Source organism: Ictalurus furcatus, chromosome 15, assembly GCF_023375685.1.
Source record: "Ictalurus furcatus strain D&B chromosome 15, Billie_1.0, whole genome shotgun sequence".
Taxonomy (NCBI): Eukaryota; Metazoa; Chordata; class Actinopteri; order Siluriformes; family Ictaluridae; genus Ictalurus; species Ictalurus furcatus.
In genome coordinates this window covers 13,730,340-13,753,138 of record NC_071269.1, presented here as the reverse complement: position 1 = coordinate 13,753,138, position 22,799 = coordinate 13,730,340, and the positions used below count along the sequence as shown (strand labels likewise).

The window sequence follows — 22,799 nt, the reverse complement described above, 5'->3', positions numbered from 1 at the left end:
ATTCATTCTAATTAAGCAGTCTCTTGACCATTCAATGAATATGTACATATAATAAATATTATTAATATATGCATAAATATACATCAGTATTTATACATACTGTTATTAATGTGCATTATTAAATTATCCATTACTGATATGATTTGTAAGAAAAAAAAAAGTTTGCATGACAATGTATAACATTTGAAAATGGAGGGGGAAAAATGATTACAGAATGTCTGTATATACTTCAAGGACCTCAGCAAAGAGACTAACGTATGTAATACAAGCCATCAGGGTTGGTTAATAAGCAATAGATTCAAAACATTCAGACAAAAATCCCACACATTTCTCAGGCACTACCTTGTGATACAACCTTCCAAGTGACTTTACAGACTACCTTTAGCTATTGTATTAATCACATTTTTATTTTCATGTTCATATTCTTAAATGAAACCAAGCTGTATTGTGATATTCATCTGATCAGTACGTACATGCAAAAATGGATGTAAAACCTGTCATTTAAATTAGTGTATATACAATTCACTGTCCTAGAAAGATAACAGTCCTATTCAGGGTCTGTCTCACTGATTTTAATCCAAGGTTCTGAAGTCGGGCAATGTGATGATGTCTTGGAGTGCAGAATATTTCTACCAGAAGCCTGATCAGGTAGATGGCATGATTGTCAATGCCATCTTGAGTATTCAGTAGCATTGTCTGCCATGCCATTTCCAAACACACCCCTGGCTCCAATATCTGACAGGACTCAGTACTGGACATGGGAGAAGACACTCTTCCTTGGTAGGACATTGCTGTCTGTTAGTTCTCTGAGATGCATTTCCACAGCTCTCACTATGGTAACGACTCCGTCAGATGGCATAATAAGTCCTCCATTTGTCTTCAACTGAATAAAGTAGTATGAGGAGCTGTATCTTGGAGGTGGTTCTGAAGGCATGAGTGCCACCCTGCAGGTGGAGCATGAGACTTTCAACAGCGCCTTCCTAACCACCCAACCTCCAATGTATACAAGTATGTTGTCCAGGGATGCCAGGTCTTCCTGGTTTGGGAGAACAAAGTAATGGTCCATGCACATATTTTCTATCTCCTCATCTTGCCTGTTAAAAAAGAAAGTAAAGTAATGTCTTATATTGTAATATAATAATATATAAAAGTTAGCTAGTTAAGATTTTTAACAGACATAGTAGTCAAATATTTAACTTTTTTAAGTAAAGTTGAATATGGAAATCCTAGGTAATAGTATGTGTAATTATTGAAACGAATTCTGCATGTGTTTCATTACCTGATTAGAGTTGGAGGCACAAAAGTCCTGGATCCTGCCTGTACCAGGTCTGTAACACCAAAGGATATGCAGTTCCCTGATGATCCTGCGGCTAGGGCCCCACATCTTGTGATCAGACGTTTAAATGTGAAATATATACAGTTAACATTTCTTCCACTCCTTCACTGCTGAGTCCTTTAATACCAAGGTATTTTTCAGCTGATTTAATTATTATTTTGATTTTTTCAGTCTTTCTCTCAGTCTGTGCTGAGCAATTTATATCCTCAACCATAAACAACACAAATTATTTCTTGCTCATAATTAGCATATCTTTCCTTATTGCAATCTTTTCACAGCCCCCACAAGGTCTATCTTTATTTTCTGGTTTATAGTCCTTCCTTTCACCAGACACTTTCTTTACTGCTTCCGCATACGTTATTCCTTGCAATGTCTTCATCCGTTGCACCTCCACTGCCTTCTTGCTGGCTTCACAGCCATGGTAAGCTGAGCTGTGCTCTCCTCCGCAGTTGCAGCATTTGAGCTTTACTCCTTCTCCACACTTCCCGTACTCATGTTCACCTGCACACCTACCACATCTCTGTTTGCCCTTACATATTGCTGCTACATGGCCATATTTTTGGCATTTAAAGCATCTCAGTGGAGGAATATATGGCCTGACCTCATAGCTCATATATCCTATGTACACCTTACTTGGCAGTCTAGAGTCGTCAAACTTAATCATCACAGTCAAGCTGTCGCATTTCTCCCCATTTCTAGTTGTTTTAAGACTTTTTGCTTCTAGTACTTTTGCCCCTGAGATATTGTCTTTTATTTGTTCCTCTGTAACACCTGTAGGTATCCCTGAGATGACTCCTCGAACCCATTTTTTTTTATATCCAATCACCGAACAGTGAACTCTTTTACCATCTGCTTTATTCAGTTGCATGGCTTTCTCTTGCTGGGCTTTTTTTTTATTTACAAATAATCAGTAGAGATCTACTTCTCAATATTTTAGCACTTTTGACCTCACCCAGTAGTTTGTCTATCGATTTTGTTAGATGAACCGGACTCCACTCACCAAACGTTTAACCTTCTTGAGATAATTTTATGATTACTTTGTGTTCCTCTTCCTGTTTTTTTGCTAAGCTAACACTTTGCTCGCTATCTGTTTCCTCTGTGTTAGACATTCTCTTTTCCTTTTTTCCCCCGTTTTCTCGATCTTACTATGTTCCATACGCTCCTGTCTCTCCCGCCATCTTCTTCAAACGCCATCTCACTTCCTGATTCGTCACTTCCTTCTGCCATCGCCTGCCCAGTCACAGTCCCGTTCCTTCTCAGGAAAAACAAATCACCACTATGATTGGCCATTCCAGTGTATTTCTATTTCAGTGATTATGACAGACCGCGAATGCACAGAACTATTATTATTATTATTATTATTATTATTATTATTGCTATTATTATTATCATGTAGCAGTTTGTGCTCGAAAATCCGTTATTATTTGTTTAAGTTATCTACTCGTTCGCCTTTCCGTTCAACGTGAATATTGGCCAATGATAGCACGCGCGCGCTCGTGTTGGGGGAGGAGCCACAGCGAATCGTAACAATTAATGAGGTGCTTGTACGGGTGCTTGCTGGTAAGTTGAGAAAGAAAAAAAACTTAAAATTAAACTAAAAAACAATAACAACAACACAACAAACAGTATTAGGTATATTCTGGGTATTTGAATGCAGCCGAAAAACAGATGCTTGTTGCGGTCAAGCAGCGTAAATAACTTTGCGGGGTAGTGTAGGTATTTTCGTACACGCCTGCATTCGGTTTCTTGTAGATAAACTGGGAAGACATTTTAGAACATATTGCGGTCTGTACATTAACTTAAATGGAGCCATACGAGTCTGATTTGTGTCACACCGGTCATTTTCGGTGTTTAATTCTCAGTTATAAAGAGTCCCCCCCCCCCCATTTGTACCAGGAAGAATCACAATAATAGGGGTTATGTTTAGTTTCTTTGTCTGCTATTGTTTGTAAACATACAACTGGCCAACTTGTACTAAAACAAATGGTCATACCAGGAGAATGATGGCGTTGAACTTAATAAGCAAGTTAAAATGAATGTTTAAGCCACAAAATGTTTAGGATAAACTGTTACCCGGTTTTCTTCAGTTACCCCAAAAAACTGGGTATTTCATGTAGCTTCCCGACCTGTGTGGTCCTGCAATGGTTGGATTATTTCTTTATTTTCAGTTGTAACATCATCAAGACTGAAACCATATATAAGTATAAGTCAGCATATATAAAAGCGTTTATATCTCAGGTAAACAAAACGACACATGTTTAAAGCACAGGCTTAATGAACAGAGGGAGAAAGAAAGCTCTGGACGCAGAACTGAAAGAAAGGGGAAAGACTGAAAGAAGCATGTTAAATTAACTGTGCTCTATTTGGAGAGAAATGTTTTAAGTCAGGTTATATGGCAAAAGTAGGCTTATAATCACCATATTCATTGCTGTTGTTGTGATACACAATGTGCATCACTATGTTTATAACACAAAGGCGGCACATTTTAAAGACCTCTGAAAAATATGCATACTTTTTCAGTAAACTGGTTTCCTGTTCACGGCGTGCCTGTCCTGGGAACTCCGGGATGGGACACCAGTCTACGTCAGGGCACCATGCATACACATACATTAACACACGCATTCACATGTAGGGGTAATTTAGAGTTGCTAATGCAATCTTTTTGGGAGTTGGGAGAAAACTAGAGAACCTGGCGCAAATTCATGCATACACAGGGAGAACACGCATGACTCTGCACAGAGAGTAGCCTGAGTTCAGGATCGAACCGGGGACGGCTGGATGAGAGTCGGTGATGCTGCGTGACTAAAATACTTTTGTTTATTGTCTGCAAAGATAAACCAAATATTCACTGCCTATTACTGTAAATAAGTTGTACAAAAAGTTGTTTACTTTGCAAAAGTACTGATCATCAGCAATATCTCTGAAAATAATGTATGTAATTGATCACAATATCGTTAATATTGTCATATCACCCAAATTTAAGTCAGTACATAGAAAGAAAAAGTCTTTCATTTCAGTCTAGGAGTACACCAGTAAGTGGTGAAATAGCAACTTTTAACACTTCTCAGATTACATTAATTAAAAAAAAAGCTGTACAGTAGGTTAAAATGTCTTGTTTTGGTTTTGCTTATTTTTATGTTTTGCGTATTTTATGTTTAATGAATTAATTAATTCCTTCTTCCTCAGTAACTGCTTTATCCTGGCTAGGGTTGCAGTGAAATGGTGTCATTATTAATAGTATGTATGACTGAGTGTAATTCATGTGTACTATATATTTATGATATTAATGGGTAATTTATTTAATCAAAGCCTACTTATCATGTTATAACACTACAATGCATTATGCCTATTGGAGTACATTAAGTGCATACATGTGGCATGGAATTTTCCACAGGTTATGGAAAGACGGTGATGAATGTGACACTCAAATCAGATGCCAAATATATTGTCTCTGAGGTGCTGGCCTGGTTCAATCGCACTTTGCAGTCTGGATTCAATACTGTGGAGCAAACTTGCTCAGGTATTTAACTCCGGGTTTATGCATACTTTTAATTTAGCCGAGATCATGGGATTGCCCATTAGTTATACACAAATTAGGGAAGGACAATATTGTAAAAACATCTTTAATTAGCAGTGATATTTAGGTTTACTAAGGTGGCACACAGAAGACACTATGTGAAACAACATGAAAATTATAACTCTTTCAAATTCCAATTTCAATAAAGCTATTTAAAATTGTCTGATTCCTTGCTTGTTACTCTGAGTAATACTGGAGCTGGTTGATGTTCTAGAAATTCTGATGATACTCTCAAAAAAACATAAGGTGATAACTACTTATAATAATCTTTTTGCCTTCTTACAATGATCTTATAATGCAAAAACACTATATAGTAAACAGTGACCATTATGCCCATATGTACTATGATAACCTCCACTCTTCTGGGAAGGCTTTCCACTAGAATTGGGAACGTAGTTTTGGGGATTTGTGCTCATTCAGCCACAAGAGCATTAATGAGGTTGGGCACTGATGTCGGGACAGAAGGCCTGGGATGGAGTCGGTGTTTCAATACATTCCAAATGTGTTCAGTATTGTTGAGGTCAGGGCTCTTTGCAGGCCACTCAGATTCTTCTACACCAACCTTTGCCAACTAAGTTTTCATGGTCCTTGCTTTGTGCATAGGGGTATTGTCTTGTTGGAACGTGCTTGGGCCCCTTAGTTCCAGTGAAGGGAAACTTTGATGCTACAGTATATACCTGCTACAGCTTCTATAAAATTGTGTGCTTCTAACTTTGTGACAACAGTTTGGGGAAGACTCACATGGGTGTGATGGTCAGGTGTCCACAAACTTTTGGCTATTTAGTGTATAAAACTAATACACTATAATACTTTTTTGAGGTCATATGAGGTTAAATTTTTCATGATTGCCCTTCTCTTTGACTTCCAGGTGCTGCCTACTGCCAGTTAATGGACCTGCTTAATCCTGGCTGTATTGACTTGCGAAATGTAAAGTTCAAAGTCGATGATGAAATAGATATGAGGAACAATTACAAGCTACTTGAAGGTGCCTTCATCAAGACTTCTATCAATAAAGTAAGTTTTAATAATGTCTATCATATGACCCATCATGCGGTACCTGTCCCACATGAAAATACAGGAAAAAATGCAAGTTGTGTTTACAGAGGTGGTTTAGCTGTACCAAATATATATTTTTTGATCCCTTGCAATGGTGATATTGGAGACTATTAAAAATTTGGCCTAAAAGCAGAAGAGGAAAGGATGCAGGACATGAAAGAAGCATTTGTTTCAGGTAGCGGTTACTTTTCCTTTGTGCCGACTTTATCTAGGTGACTTTGGTAAATTTGCAAACCCAGGTCTTGTGAGCCAAATTTTAAATGGGTTATCTGTAGGCAGAAATGTGTCAGGTGCTTTATATATTTTCATCACATAGGCTATCATAATTTTCTTTCTTATTTTTATATTTATGTTGAGTGTTTTTTGTGTAAATACAATTTTTTATTACTGTACCAATGATCTTCAAACATTTATTTATTGTTAAAATTTTTCACTAGGAGAGAGCTGGTACAATTGCAAATTTTGCTGTTGTTTTATTTAAATTTAAGTTGTTTTATTTAAAGTGATTTAAATGACAGACTTCTTGCCTCCCATTGAACATCATGCACTAGAGCATACATCATGTTTGCTTTTATCAAGTGCAAGTTCACTCATATTATCAGCATGTACTCAACAATTAGTGAAAGTAAAAAGAGCCCCATCTTACAGTTGTACCTGCAAAGTTGCGCAGTTGTAGCATCGTGTATGTCAGTTGTATCACCACTCTAAAACTTACTTGTACATCTGGGGAAAAAATCAAATTAAACCATCATGCACTCATTACTGCTTGTGATATACCTCTCATAGTAAAATATTGCATAATTACACTAGATCAAAACAATCACCTAAACATGTATTGTAACTGACCGATCATGCAGATCTTTCCTTCTTTATTATTTTGTATGCTTCTGTCACTAGGTTGCAGAGGCATTATTTTCTTGGGTCATCCATCCAAGATTCTCATTATTGTGATATCTCAAGAATGTGTGTTTGAATATTTATCAGATTTATATGGAATGATCATTGTAATCAGCAGATTAACTGATTTAGATTTTGGAATTGATCTAAACAGGGTCAAGGTCAAACATCTGAAATAGTTTTTGTTTTATATTTTCATAGCTTCCTTCCTCTGTTAAATACTGTAAATATTTAGTTGTATTTGAGACATGCACATTAACAAGCAAGACTAGACATGTTGGCCATGGAGGCATCCCCGGGGGCAAAGAGAGGATGTGTAAGAGAGGATGAATCCCACAGTGACACCATAGTTCATGCATGTACAGAAATTATATTTGTATGCTCAGTGTTATTTGTATGCCCAAAATTGAACAGTAGAAGACAGATAAAAGTAGATTACAGTTCAATATCAGTTTAGTCAATACATTTTAGCATTTTTGCTGTTAGCATTGGGCTGCCCACAGGGCATGAGCTAGGAATTTTGCCATAATTGTTTTTCTCTTTTTTAGCAATGTTGGCAGTTTGTGTTTATTATATATACACTTTCAGCTGTTTGCAATGAACACATCAGCAATTGAAATAGTTCAACACAATGAATGCTTCAAGTGGTTTCCCCAAATTCAACTGAAAATGCAACTTGTAATGATTTCTCCAGTCTCAAAATTATTCAACCATCTGAATAGAATCCCTCACAATAGCACGAATATGCATCAATCAAGGTCTTCATTAGTTGCACCAAGTGTGCTGGAGCTGGAACATGTGAAATGCTTGAACTGGCTAGGGGCAGAAAAAAGTAAGCTATCGACAGCTAACACCAGATTCCTGAGAATGCAGATTGTGAAAAACCCTCGAGTGACTGCAAAAGACCTGCAGCAAGACTTGGTGGCAACAGGCACTGAGGTTTCAGTGAGCACATTAAGAGGTGTACTAAATGCAGAAGGTTTCCATGCCAGAACTCCAAGATATACACCACTACTGACCCAAAAGCACAAGATAAGTCGGTTCAAAATCATATAAATAAGCCACAGAAGTTTTGGGATTCTGTTCTGTGGAGCGATGAAACTAAACTTTTCAGCACGATGGATCAGCTGTCAGTCTGGAGGATGAAGAATGAAAAAAGAACACTCTGTCCACAGTCAAGCATGGTGATGGCTCTGTGATGCTCTGGGGCTGCTTTGCATCCTCTGGCACTGGAAACCTGCAGCGTGTGGAAGGCAAGATGGATTCATTGAAGTATCAGGAAATCCTAGGAGAAAACGTCATGCCATTTGTGAGGAAGCTGAAGCTTGGGCGTCATTGGACCTTCCAACAGGACAATGATCCCATGCATACCTCAAATTCCACCAAGGCTTGGTTGCAGAAGAAGTCCTGGAAGATTCTACAGGGCCATCACAATCACTGGACTTGAAATCACTTGAAAGATGCTTGTTATGAAGGGGTTGAATAATTTTGAAACTGGAGAAATGATTATAAGTTGCATTTTCAGTTGAATTTGGGGAAACCACTTGAAGCATTCATTGTGTTGAACTATTTCAATTGCTTTTGTTTGAGTTGTTCATTGCAAACAGCTGAAAGTCTGTACATTTTGACAATAAGCCTGATTTGCAATGGGGATTGAATAATTTTGTTCGCAACTGTATTTATACATTCATAGGAATGGGAAGTGTTTGGAGTATTTTGTCCACTGTTCTGAAATGTTCCACTCTGAACAATTTTATTTAATCACAAATTATTTTTTCCTACAGACACTGGACATTCAAAAGTTGGTCAGTGGCAGTTTCACAGAGACATTTAATCTACTGAGGTGGTTCAAAGTGTATTTTGAGCATAATTTTGCAGGAAATAGTTACAATCCTGTAGTGGCTCGAGGCGGACAGATTCTGTAACCCTGTGTCCCTAAGAAACCAAGGGCTCTCATGCAGCTGGACTTTTGTGAGACTTTGCATTTCCTTTAAATTTTCTTTGGTAGTATATAAAATCTCAGGTTACATAAAACATCTGGTCATTTCTCATGCATTTTATTTCTTTGCAGCAGCGGGTCCAGGCGGGATTATTGAAAATGCTGACAGAAAAGTGGAGGGAAAAGTTCCAGAGTCTTTTTACTCCAGCCAGGCCGTGCTGTGTCTTGTCAGGAAATACTGTCTGTCTGTCTCAGCCATCACAGACTCATCTATTGCGTGCAGTAAAGCCAAGCAAGTGCTGGGCCAAAAATACCCAAAAGACATCGCAGCTTTCTGTAACCAGGCCCCTTACTGCATGTATATGTACCATGAAGGGGAGAAAGCTTATGTGCTCTTGATTGGGTATTTTGACCAGACTGCTGGAGAAACCAAAGTGAGGCTGCTTGATGTTATTGAGGAGATGCAGTCTACCTTATTGAACTGTGTTGTGGAGACTCTTAAAAAGTTTGAGATCTCCTTGGCCAACCTTGCAGCATTTTATTCCAATGCACCAAATCTTACAGAGCTGATTTCAGGCCTGAAAGCCTTGAATCCTGGCACTGTTTCTCTGTGTAGCCTTACTGGTGTTGCAGAACAGGCATGTCAGAGTGGCATTACGGTGATGGAGATGTCAGCACAGATCCAGGAACTGATCAGTGAAGTCCACCAGCACCTCCCCTCTTTACCAAATTTTCTGAAGGAACAGCTTAATAATATGGGGGAGTTCAATCGCACCTCTTCTTTGAAATTTGATTGTCTCAGCCTCAGAACAGCAGTTTACAAAATGGCCATAGCATGGTCAGACTTGGTGCAATTCTTTAATTCTCAAAGTGCCAGCACCAATTCAAATAGGCAAATTTGTTGCCTCCTCAATGATAAGACATTAAGACTGAGTTTCCTGTTTCTGAGCCGTGCCCTGCAGCCTCTGCAAATTTCAGGAGAGCTTGGACTCTGGTAAAGATGTGAAAACATTGCTCCAAGATGCCTGTAGTTTAGTTCATGTTTACTTATCTAGCTTCCTCACTCCTAAAGCCGTGGAAAAGTTCCTCAGGAGAGGTAACTTGGGCTCACCAATGAAGGACATGATGGAACATCTACCAAGAGACAAGTTGAAGGTTGGTGAAGAGGTGGTTGGATATCTTCGCCAAAATGACACAGAGCTAACGGGCTCTGTAGACCTCTTTTACAAGAGCACTGTTTCATTCTACACAGCAGTCAGTTCCAGTATTGTGAAGAGTTTACCCATGCCTGATTCTGCTCTGAGAAACATTGCTGCCCTCTTAAGCCCAGAAGGCAAGTTAGAAGTCACCGTGAAGGCCATATCTGATTTAGGTGTCCAGTTTGGTCTTTGTACGTCTGGAGAAGACTTCAGCTTGTTAACTGAAGAGTTTCTTGAGTATCAGTTTGCTGAGCGGGAAGATGTATTTGCTGGTCCAGCTGTACAGTCACTGGAGGAGTACTGGAAAACGGAGCTGAGGATTATGGGAAAGACCTCTCTCTTTCGCACACTAATCCTAAGCCTGTTGGCCTTGCCCAAGACACTGAGAATGGGAAGGATATTTGCACAAGTGAGTGATCAAAGAAAGACTGTGCCTTTATGGACTACATCTTAGTTCATCTTAGTTTATCCTGTTGATCTACAAGCTAAAGTAAGGCATGATATTGTAGAACAAAATTCAAAATAGAAATATAAAATGCTGTGTTTGTTCCTTCATTTGTTTATTAGAGTTGCCTACCAAAGCTTAGACCCATATGTAGTCCATTAATGTATTATAACCTACATTATGTATTATGTAGTTATATCTTAAATAACTACTATAAAATATGTAGTAACTACAGTAATGTTTGAGAGTGAGGAATGCCAATCTAGACTCAGGAATGTGGGTACTGAAAATATAAATTCAGGTTCAGTAAGATTTGCCTTTCTCTTTGTCAGTAATAGTAACTGTTTTTAAATGTATTTAATTTGGTACCTTTGTTCAACTATAATGTACACCCTGGCCAGGAACATCTAGTCTTGAAAACTCAAGGGTATAGCCTTTATCTGTATGTTTTTGGTGATCTCAGGTGTTTGAGAATGCTGATCACTGCTTTGGTAGCAGTGTGGAAGAGAGAAAAATCGAGATCTCTGACGACAAAAACATGGTGCACGATGAGGATGATGTCACAGACACCAGCTCCTACAAAAGTGCCCCATCACAGCCCCTCAGCCCTGAGACCCAGGAGAGTTCAACATCAGGTAATTATTACTTCCTCATATTCACATCTGGATGAGTGTGTGAATGTGTATGACCGTGGCCTTGACCAGGATAAAGCAGTTATTGAAGATGAATGATTAATATATACACACCTGTATAATTTCAACATTACGCTAGACCAAATAATGAACAGAAGCTTAATTTCTTTTTACTGATCACCTCAAACTACATGCTTTAAACTGAGAATTGTGATTCTCAGATGTTATTGATCTGACTGAAGATGAAGATGTTATTTCTATGGAGATGAATGCCAGTGCCTCTGGTCCAGACACGGAGGTGGAAAAGGAGAACCCAGGTTAATAACGACTATTATACCAAATAATTTCTCACTGATGTTTAACACGCATTGGTAGAGGTTAAAGCATTAAAGATTTCTTTCCTTTTTTGTGGTTTAATTTGAAGGACTTTTCAGAATCAATAGTTATAGATGATGATGATGATGACACAGTTGATGATGTTATGTGGACTGATACTTCAGAAGTACCTTTTTTACTGTTCTCTACAAAATACACAGTGCTCAATCTGCTTATTGGTTTAAAGTTACAATTTCAAATGAATTCATTATTTCTTTTTCAGAAAATAAGATACAATATTTCCTCAACGCATACTGAAGAAATGGAGTATTCATACCAAGTAAGCTAACAGAATCTAATTATTTGTGAATTTTCATTGCCATTGCTTCAGGTTGTGTAGTCTAAAATGTTGAAATTACTTTTAAAATGTAATTTATTAATTTCAATTTGTTCTACGTCAGAGGTTCAGATTCAGATGATCTGCGTCCTTATGCTGCATTTGCACAGTGCTTCTGCCCTAATTCCTTTGCCACAGTGATGACATACAAGGATGCCATCTTTCATTCTTTGCAGGTCAGATTCAGCATTGATCTACATGTTGTGCTCACACCAGCAGCCATTTTTCTCCACATATTGCTCATATTGATGTACCCTGCTTGCTAGTGGGCCCATAGCAGCACACTGACAGGTTTAGGAGCTACAGTTAACGACTACTAGTATGTGAAACCAAATGGCACGAGGGAAAACAGAAGCACCACACTATCCCTTTGGTAGTCACCATATTGCTTTGCTCCTAATTTACATAGTTATGCAACTTCACTCTGCAATTATGTGTCATTTTCCCCACCCACCTTCCATGGTCCATTCTCCTGTGTGCTGTACCATGCCAACTCACTCTGAAAATGAACAACTTCCATCAGTACTGATGTAAACACAGGATTAGAGGTTCAGTCTAGTAGAACTTGTCACAGTTATCTTACCCTTGCCTGTTGCGTAGTGTTGTAGAATGCATAGTTTTCCTGTTTGCGTAGGCAACTAAGTAGAGGTTTCAAAACTTCTTCACCAGTATGAGAATTATGGGCTGTTGGCAATAGTTGATGATAATTAGATACTTCTATTTCCGGGAATTTAAAATATATTAAAGGCAGGCTTAGGGAGTAACGGAATACATGTAATGGTGTTATGTTATCAGGATTAGGGATGTCACGAGAACCGATACTTCGGTACCAAGTCGGTACCAACATTCTTAAATGTGACAGTACCTGTTTTTCTGCACTAGCATGGAATCGAGTCTAATGGAGGTACCGAGGTTGCGATTCTTCTGGACCTGATGGGGGCAGCAAATACGCGCAAGTGTTTTAGTCGGTCCACAAGTGATGAAAAAGAAGAAGAACGCCTACAAGCACACGGGAAAAACTACAGAAGATTAGCTTAGCTTAACAAGTTTGGCTCCGCCCTAACTCATTGAGAGAAAAAAAGAGGAAAGCTAGTATCGGTTTCTGGCGTGCAACCGATGCGATCGTTCATTTCAAACAAAGCAAGGAAACACCTGGAATTTGGCGAAGCACCTGAAAGACGGTCCTATATTATGTTTGTTGGAGGCAGCTGGCATTGTTGCCGTGAAACCAGCTAACGTTATGCTCCATGTAATGTTTGCGATAGCCAGTTATTTGTTAACGACGCTAACACATTGCAATGTTATAAACTACCTCCTAATGGGCTACCGTGCATCGCCATTCAGCCACTAATAATTATTCAAATGTTCATGCTTTTAATAAATCTTTTTGGCCTGCCACCATATCAGTGAATTTAAACTAATGCTTGCATTCAGAGTATAAGGGGTGTGTGTGTGTACCTCCACTCATTGTCAGACAGTGTCTAAAATACCCCCTTTCCCCCCCCTCTTTGCCAGTATCAGCCAGAGGAGGTTGTCCTCCAGGAGAGTTATTTATTTTATTTTATTTTGATACCACACCGTGGTATCGACTTTGGTATCGAGTATTTTTGGTGATATCGGTACCGACTACTAGATTTTTGGTATCGTGACATCCCTACTGCATTCACAGTAACACTGTTTTGTATGCTATTAAGACATGGTAAAAAAGGTGTCTTCTTTTTGGAAAACCCAAACACGATCACCCTAACTTTTGTGATGTAATGTTACCCGCATCAGGGACAGTGATCTTTTATTTATTTATTTTCTTAAAACAAATCCAAACATTGAACATGTTTTTAAGCTCTAAATAAAAGTATTTTAGATCATATTGCTTTTCACTTGACTTTATTTACATATGTGACCTTGAAATAATCCAAAAATAATCAGATTACATTACTTTCGTTTTGTGATACTTGGATTACGTTACTGATGACATTTTTCATGAAGTAATTTGTAACCGTAACTGAATAAATTTTTAAAGTAACCCTCTCAACCCTGATTAAATGTGTAGTCTAAATGTAAAATGTGTCATTTTAATGGCAGTCCTTCCTTTCAGTGTACCCCCCATGATGAATTAATTTAAACTTATTTCAATGTCACTGTATTGTTGTAAAACTTATAATAATAGTCCATTTTTGTTTGCAACTTGAGAGGAAGAATGTGTGATCTCTTCCTGTGTGCTGGTTGTTCCTGTGTGCCTGCAGGTGGCTGCTGATTGTGCTGAAATGGTATTTTCTTTAGACTCTGACTCTAAGGAAGACCTGCTTAGAGTAATGTTAGACTGGGCCTTCGGAGGCTTTAAACCATCTGGACCAAATGGACTCCGACCACGATCAAGAGAAGATGGTATACAACTTCATTAAAAAAAAAAAAAAACAAAGCACTTCAACTTCCTGAAGTTTTATCATGAGACATAAACTGATCAGTTGTGTCCGTCATCTTCATTTTTAGAATGCCTTAAAATGTTCAGTTGGGGTGTCCAAAAATGGAATAAAACCATTGTCCAATAGGCTCAGAAAGACAAAGAGAAATTAGAAAAGTTATACAACATAAAAGAGGTGTCTGTGTGCTTGAAGAGACCGTCTCTGGACCTGAAGAATAACCGGTTGGACCTACAGGATGAAAACGAATGAAAAGATTTCATATCCAAAATCAAAACATTGTTCCTTACAGAATGAAAAGAACTCTCTATCTGCCTGTCAGCCAACTCCCAGAAAACAGAAATGTGTTTCCAAGAATAAAGATCAAAACAAAGACCAAAGCTCAGTTGATCAGGGAAAGCAAGACTACAACAGGTGTATGTATGCCTTTCTGATTATGTATGAAGTTTCACAAAATGGTTTAGTCATTTGAGGGTTTTTTTTTTTTTTTTTAAATAAAGACCTTTTCTTTATAGATCAAATGGTGCATGAGGTTTTGGTCAAAGGAAAGAATATTGAAGGTAAGAAAATTGGTTGTTGATGACCACAAGTCCACCATAATTGTTGTAACACTGTTTTACTTTTGTAGCTTAATTCTTATTTTGAATTCTTAAGATTTCTGCTTATCGTGTGGAACCGCACATATCTAGATCTTCCATCCACTGTTTGAAGGGAGTCTGTGCTTGAAATGCAAGGTACTATTGGGAACAGCTGTTCTCCATACATACACCTTTTAGTAGAATACTGTTTACATTGTCGAAATGAGATTTCGTAGCCTAACGGGAAATAATGTTTTTTTTTTTTTATGATTTTGTTGGCTGTGTACAATTCACATACGGTCATGGGAAAAAGAAAATTTGTCAATTCTATATTTTTAGTTATCAGTTGTGTGGTCCTTACCATCTCCTGTGTACAAACAAATTACTTCAGGTGACAACAGAAAACACAACAGATTTCAGTATGGACCACACAATTGTTATTTAACCCCTGATAAATAAAAACAGAATTAAAGAAGGTTCTACTTTCTTTTTCCCGTGACTGTAACTTTAAATGTTTTAAGTGAATGAAGGTATTTAGGTAATAGTCTCCTTGTTATTTACATTGTGGTGGTACCTAGTTGTTATCTGTGTAATATCTTCTTAGTAGTATTATACTGATGGCTTATACCTGTTTGTGTGGGTGTGTTTTGTAGGATAATTTCACAGAGACATTGTATTGGTATGATGATGATGGATATCAGTCATACTGCACCGTATGCTGTGCTGGGCTGGAAGTCATTCTGTGTGGACATGACAGCTGTTTCCGGTAAGTAAATTTTATTTGAATGATCATAAGTCAATGTTGAAGCAGCAAGCTCATGATTACAGTAAAGGATTTTATGCAACAACTGCCCAGTGCTTCCTGTTTCAACTAAAACCCTGGTGCACCATGAAACAACCATTCTTATACTTGAGTTGTCTGTATTTGAATTGTCTCGTACATTTAACATCACATGACCATGAATGGGAGGCTGGGGGGTATAAAAAAAAAAAAAAAACAAGCATCCAGTTTTGTGGAAAGTGCTGGGCGCAGAAATGCCTTGTTGAGGAGAGAGATCAGCGAACAATGGCCAGACTGGTTCAAGCTGGCAGGATGGTGACTGTAAGTCAAATACCCACTCTTTACAAGTGTGGGGAGCTGAAAAGCATCTCAGAACGCACAACATATCAAAACTTGAGGTGGATGGGCTACAACAGGAAACAACATTGCGTTCCACTCCTGTCAGACAAGAACCTGTATCAGAAGCTAAACTTCAACTGCTTTTGATCTGAGAAAATCTGAGTAGCTTCTCTGATCATGCTGTGTTTCCCAGTCATCCCACATCTTCCTCAGATGTGGCTACAGTAAAAACTCTACAACATCGTAATCTCGTGTGAAACAACATCATTTTATTTGAACGGGAAACAACTAAACGTGTATGTTCTCCTATAACGCCTTGTTGCTTCCTGCTGCCGTTTTTTGATATAGAAAAACTGTACGTTACAAAATCATACCATTTCCAGCTGAATTTCATACTTGATGTTTGACAATTTCCTTATTATAATGTTGTTATTTCTCTCTGCTTTATACTCAGCAACTTCACTTATATATCAAAAAGGTGTACTTGTTTTGTTTCCTGTGTATAGCTCCTACTGTGTAGACTGTTTGGATGTCCTGATTGGTAAAGGCACATTAAATCAACTAAAAGATGTGGACCCATGGATCTGTTACCTGTGTGCACCAGAGAGAAGCTCCGGGGCTTTGAGACCCAGGCATGATTGCAGTATCCGTGTCCAGGAATTCTTTGCCAACAACAGCACCATGGAATTTGTACGTTTGTTTTAATTTTATTATTTTATATATATATATAAAATTGTTCCTATATAAAAAGTGTTCCTCAGTTCTTTACTGTAATGGTATTGTAGCTTACCCTGTAATTTAAAACTTAGCCTATACCCCTGACCATGACACAAACAGTGAATATCAACAGTAGTGCTGCAGATGTGTTCCTATTATATAAAAGCAGACAAAGACGCAATGAGCAGTGTCATACTTTTATCATAGACTGTAGTGGTTCTGATATGTTTTTTTGTCCCCACAGCAATTTTGCTGATAGATTTTGTATTTCTTAGCCAACCTTAGATCCAAATAAAAATCCCCCAACTTTAGCTTATTTTCACATAGGAACAATTCACACATTCTGGCTGAATCAAAAATGGTTTCCTGGACACTTTAGATGTACACTATTTAGGGTATAATAAATACATTGCTATTCTGTAATCTAAGTACATCAGCTTAATGCATTTAATCATGGACTAACATTATACTATGTTTTAAAAAAGTAAGTATATTGAAAATAATAATAAGTGACATATAAAAATAAAATCTATGTGCACAAAGAACCGATTTATACTTTCACTGTGGTACCATAATTCTTGTTAAATTGTGTGGTGTCTGGAGCCTCCTGCCCTTAATCTAGCTGTGTGTCAAGCTCCTGTTATGCTTTGAGATTTTTGAGGTTTAGCTCCTCCAATGAGTAGCTCCTCCCATAAGCAACATTAATTAAAAATTAATTGAGAAATCCATTTTGTACACAGCATGAACATTTGCAAGGTTTTAAAAATGGTTCTATTGCTGTAATGCATATTTTTTTCTGAAGGTATTCAAAGTGAAATATCTGGTAGGGTAGGTTTCTGTATAAATGCTTTTCACACCCTACAGAAATTTGCAACTATATCTACTTACTTGATGCCACCGATTTTGTCCTCAATCTTAGGAGCCACATCGAGTTTACCCATCAATTCCTGCCAACCTGAGACGTCCAATCAGAGTCCTCTCCTTATTCGATGGTATAGGTACAGGTAAGCTACCGTCTGTACAGTTGTTTTTAGAGGCGAAGCACTTATTTTTTGGCTGAAGATTTTCCATAAGAGGGAGCTGTTGGCACTGAAGTATAGAGTGCTTACTGCGAACGGGGACTGTAGTAATACTGTATTGTATATCCACGGGAATGGCAATAATTTTTTCGAAATCCAGAACAGAACTTATTATTTCCACTGGGAAGGTGTATTTCCCTGTACAATATGTCAACACTGTAATGTGAAGCAGATCAATTACATATACATTTTGGAAGATTACTTCAATAATTTATATATAACAGTGAAGTAAGCCAAACTCTGTAAACATTTATAGTATTAAAGTGCACCTATTATGGTTTTTCAAATATTACCTTTCATGTAGTATGTTATATAGCTGTTTGTGAATGTAAAAAAAAGTCTGCAAAGTTTCAGAAAATCAAAGCATATGACAAACGGCGTTATTGACTCCCAAAAGGAGAAACCGATTCTCAACAGCTGAAACAAGTGGTTAGTAATTCCAGACTTTCTTCCTGCAGAAACCTAAGTAGGTTTGTAACAAAAAGCCCCGCCTCTGGTCTTCATTGGCTTTTTGAAACACGCTGACAGTGGTAGACCAATCACAACAGACAGGGACATCTGACCAATCAGAGCAGAATATGCTCTCTGAAAGGAAGAGTTTAGATAGAATCCTTTAGAACGAGTCATTTTTCACTCTGGGAATAAAAAGGTAATGCTGCAATTTAAATTTTGTGTTAGTGTTTTTTGACCTGGATGCATGTAAATCTATTGTATGAGACTTTTAAAAGAAAATTAAGCATGTTTCAAAACCATAATAGGTGCGCTTTGATAAGCTGCTGCCAGTTTGATCAGGGTTTTTACTACATGTTATGAGGATGGAACAGAAATAGCTACCCCAGTAATCTATTTCAAAACAAAAGTCTACCATCAACCTGTTGCACTGTGTTTTTCAGATTGAGAAATGGGGACCATTTGACCTCCTTATTGGTGGCAGCCCATGTAATGACTTGGCCACAGTAAATCCAGCACAGAAAGGTATGGCATTTTGTTTGGTATGGCATTTTGCTTTGTTACTCTTCGATCTTAACTACTTGAGCATTATCACAATAATCTAAATGTGATTTAAATATATATATATATATATATATATATATATATATATATATATATATATAGTGCTTTTTATGGTTAATTGGTAAGGATAGTCAAACACACTACACCATCCTAATCTCATAAGCAATTTTAATAATAATTCACAACTTTTTACATGTTCAGGAACAATACACATTTTTAAAATATTTTTTTGTAATTCTAAATATGCATTGTAAATGCGTATTATGCAGTGTAAAGCTTTCTAAGGTAAAGACTATTGTATAATACTCACGCAATAGGCATTTCTTAAACACTATGTAATATTATAATGAGCTCTTCCCTAATGGTAAAACTCTCCTGCTTGCAGAGGGCACAGGACGGCTCTTCTTTGATTACTGCCGGCTGCTGAACATCATGAAGCCCAAGGAGGATGACCCTCGACCATTTTTCTGGCTTTTTGAGAACGTTGTATTCGTGAACAACAAGGACAAACTTGATATCTGCCGTTTCCTGGAGGTAAGGCTTTGCAGAATTACGTGCTATTCATGTGAACGTGTCTTGTTCACACAGTTTGTGTGTTTAGTGTTGTCTTGGGTGTCCCTGGCATGTTCCTTTAAGTGGTGCTAAACTTATAGTTCTTAAAATCTATTCACAAACCTGCTGAAGAATGTTTTTTTTTCCTTAAGGAATTCCTAATCTGAGTGACAGGGGCGAGGTTAAATATTTCATTAATGGATATTAGCAGCGTTTGGCTGACATGGTAGTACACTGCATGGTATACAAATTCCCAACCCACAGTTTCATATTGCACTTTTGAAAAATAATAAAATAAAATCTAAATCCTCACCAGTGTTTGGCTGACAGTGTATATTATAGCATTCGATTTACACTGTGCCCTTATATAGCTGACTGTACCTGAGAGTAGCCATGGTCTTGAACTTCTTAAATAAATTTGTTGAGCAGTGTGTCAGGAGGGCATTTCGAGTTCATCTACGCTTTATGACTTAATTTGCTTTCGTGCGGCAATTAGTGGAGTTGTCAAAAACCTTGATTTGCAGAGATAAATTCTTAGTTGTGGTTACATCCCCTCAGTAATCTATAATCGAGATAATACCTTTTCAAAGCGCTTATCATTAATTAACCCATTTGCTTGGTTAAACACTGCTGTTGCCATTTAGGATCACTTGTGGTTGAATCTTGTTGACATAGGATTTCTCTGGTCTACGTTACAGGCATAGAGGCATCTGAAATGCTTTGTGAATTATTCTTACCCTTATCTTCTTTTCTACCTTGCATTAAAGCCTTTAAGGAAATTTCTTTCCATTTTTTGTTTTGTGGCATGTGTGTGTGTGTTCTGTTCACAGTGTAATCCGGTGCTTATCGATGCTGTTAAAGTGAGCCCAGCTCACAGAGCACGGTATTTCTGGGGGAATCTGCCAGGCATGAACAGGTATAAATTTCATGTCCACTACAAAACTGCTTTGCACCCTTTATGGAGATTTTAAAGCCTTAGGAGAAGCCACTTCTGTCAGAGAAATTCAGAGTTTTCACTGTTCGACTGGTGTTTTTTAGGACCCATTAACAAATGCTGTATAAGTTTTGAAGCAATTTGTTAACAGTGAAACGTTAATGGCAATTACACTCGCACCAAGGCAGCGTAGATAGGTTGACAAGCACTGGTATATTCCTTAAACTCAGCAAAATGAGTAGGTTAGTAAACTATCTTCTTTTTCTTTTCCAGACCAATCATCGCCTCTCAAAAAGACAAACTGACCCTCCAGGAATGCCTCGATAAAGGCCGCTCCGCTAAGGTCTGACGCAGTTTTTAACTTGCATAATATTTGATACTCAATAAGAGAATGTAACACAATGCAGAGTTCTTTTAGCAAATTTGGGGAAAGTTTAAATGTAATTTAGGTATGGCTTAGGTATAGCTCTACTATAATTTGATAACGCTGGACTGACTTGGGCTAATTAACCTCTTTTCCATGTGTGCAATTATTTTTTAGTACGTCAAAGTGCGGACTATCACCACACGCCCAAACGCCCTCAAGCAGGGAAACATTGACCATCATTTCCCCGTCTCCATGAATGGAAAGGATGGCAGTTTATGGATCACCGAAGTGGAGAAGTTTGTCAATTTTTATATTCATATGCATGTGTGTAATTATGTTAATATTAAACCCACAATTTCACCACTTCTTCTTCCTCTTGAATCAGGATTTTTGGATTTCCAAAGCATTACACGGATGTGAAGAACACGGGTTGCATGCAGAGGCACAAGGTGTTGAGGAAATCCTGGAGTGTCCCGGTGATCAGGCATCTCTTTGCTCCACTGAAGGATTACTTCGCCTGTGATGAAGTCTCCCTAAATTGAGGAGGTTTTTTTTTGTTTTGTTTTGTTTTTTAAAGACATACTCTCTCTCTTAAACAGAGATTTATTCTCAGGAATATTTCAAGTAATTTTGCTTGCTTTTTAATTAATTAATTAATTAATTTATTTATTTACAAAATTTTATTTTACTGAATGTCTAGTTAAATCATGATTGTCGCAAACATTATTTCAGATTTATCTATTAGAACAATTGTTTTAAAAATATTCAGGGTTTTCCTGCCAAGCTGTGGCTTTAAATGAATAAAATACCTAGGCTCTTTTTTTTTTTTTTTAAATATTCATTTGCTTACTTTCTTGTTTTTTATATTCCTGTTCACACATTTGAAGTCAAAATTTCTTGACTATATTTAAAAGTATTATACTTGCACTTATTTTAGGTACATGATGGTGTGGTAGAGTAAAATTGTGCCAAAAAGCCTTATGCTTGCAAATTGCCTGTAGGTCATAAATCGCTCCTGGCTCATTCAATCTTCCTTTTCCCTGTCTCTATGTACAGGTTTTAATCACAGGTGGTCCAGTGGGATTTATTGTAGGAAGCCATAAGTTTTTTACCTTTGGCGCAGCAAGATGACACCATAGGCCTTCACACATTCTAATTTGAAATGAGTCTTGTTATTGTTTGTTGTATCCAATGATAATCAGTGAACAAATAGTCATATGAGGAATTTTTGTACCATTTCTGTAATAAACATGAAACATGCATTAATGGTTATTTAAATCTGTGACACAATAAGACTGGTGTTTAAACAGGTAATATACACTATATGCCCAAACATTTGTGGACACCTGACCAATCACACCCATATGTGCTTGTTGTACATCCCATTAAAGATTAAGTCCCCTTTTTGCTGTTATAAATAACCTCCACTCTTCTGGGAAGGCTTTCATAATATATTTTGGTGCATGGCTGTGGGGGTTTGCCCATTCAGCCACAAGAGCATTATGAGGTTGGGCACTGATGATGAGTGAGGAGGCCTGGGGTGCAGTTGGTATTGCAGTTAATCCCAAAAGTGCTCAGTGACCTTGAGGTCATGGCTCTGTGCAGGCCACTCAATTTCTTCTACACCTACCTTGGCAAGCCATGTCTTTAGCAAGATCACTTTGTGTGTCTGGAACAGGTTTGGGCCCCTTAGTTCCAGTGAATGTTAATGCCCTGGTATACAAAGCCATTCTGGACAATTGTGTGCTACAAAATTTGTGGTAACAATTTATAGAAATTTGGCCATATTGTGTAAATATCGCCTGCTCTGCTTGATCAACAATATACTAGTTATTAATGTATACATTTATTATGAATAATGCAGTAGTATGGTCAAGTTGCAGGGTCCTTGGTTCAGTCCTGAGCTTGGTTACTGTCTGTGTGACGTTTCGCATGTTCTCCTAGTGTCTGTGTGGGTTTCAACCAGTTTCTCAGGTAGAATTAGGCCTGGGAGATATGACAAAAATATATCATGTGACAAATATATACTTAACATTTCTGCAATAATGAATGCATCATAATATATAATTTAGCTAACAAACTCTGCAAAACAGTAGAAAAATAAACCAAAAAAAAAAACTGACTTTGATGACACTTTTCTTTAATTCCTACAAAGACAAAGAAGATTAATTATTTTTATTCACCAGCATACATTCAGTACTATTTGATTTGTAATTATTCAAAAC

At 37.6% G+C, this 22,799-nt stretch overlaps 1 protein-coding gene across 1 annotated transcript; it reads left to right on the top strand.

Annotated features, from left to right (window-relative positions):
- The first annotated feature begins 3,121 nt into the window (after window positions 1–3,121).
- dnmt3bb.3 (DNA (cytosine-5-)-methyltransferase beta, duplicate b.3) lies at window positions 3,122–22,244 on the top strand. Its single transcript, XM_053643672.1, is given in 23 exon segments — window positions 3,122–4,856; window positions 5,782–5,927; window positions 8,651–8,837; window positions 8,938–9,769; window positions 9,771–10,413; window positions 10,913–11,084; window positions 11,303–11,398; window positions 11,680–11,711; window positions 11,860–11,868; window positions 11,871–11,969; window positions 14,037–14,185; window positions 14,430–14,629; window positions 14,729–14,773; window positions 14,868–14,947; window positions 15,445–15,557; window positions 16,418–16,601; window positions 17,548–17,646; window positions 18,601–18,682; window positions 19,107–19,255; window positions 20,104–20,189; window positions 20,481–20,550; window positions 20,749–20,870; window positions 20,960–22,244. Coding segments are annotated over 21 exon segments (3,435 nt in total). The 5' UTR covers window positions 3,122–4,856; window positions 5,782–5,927; window positions 8,651–8,821; the 3' UTR covers window positions 21,117–22,244.
- Window positions 22,245–22,799: the final 555 nt, after the last annotated feature.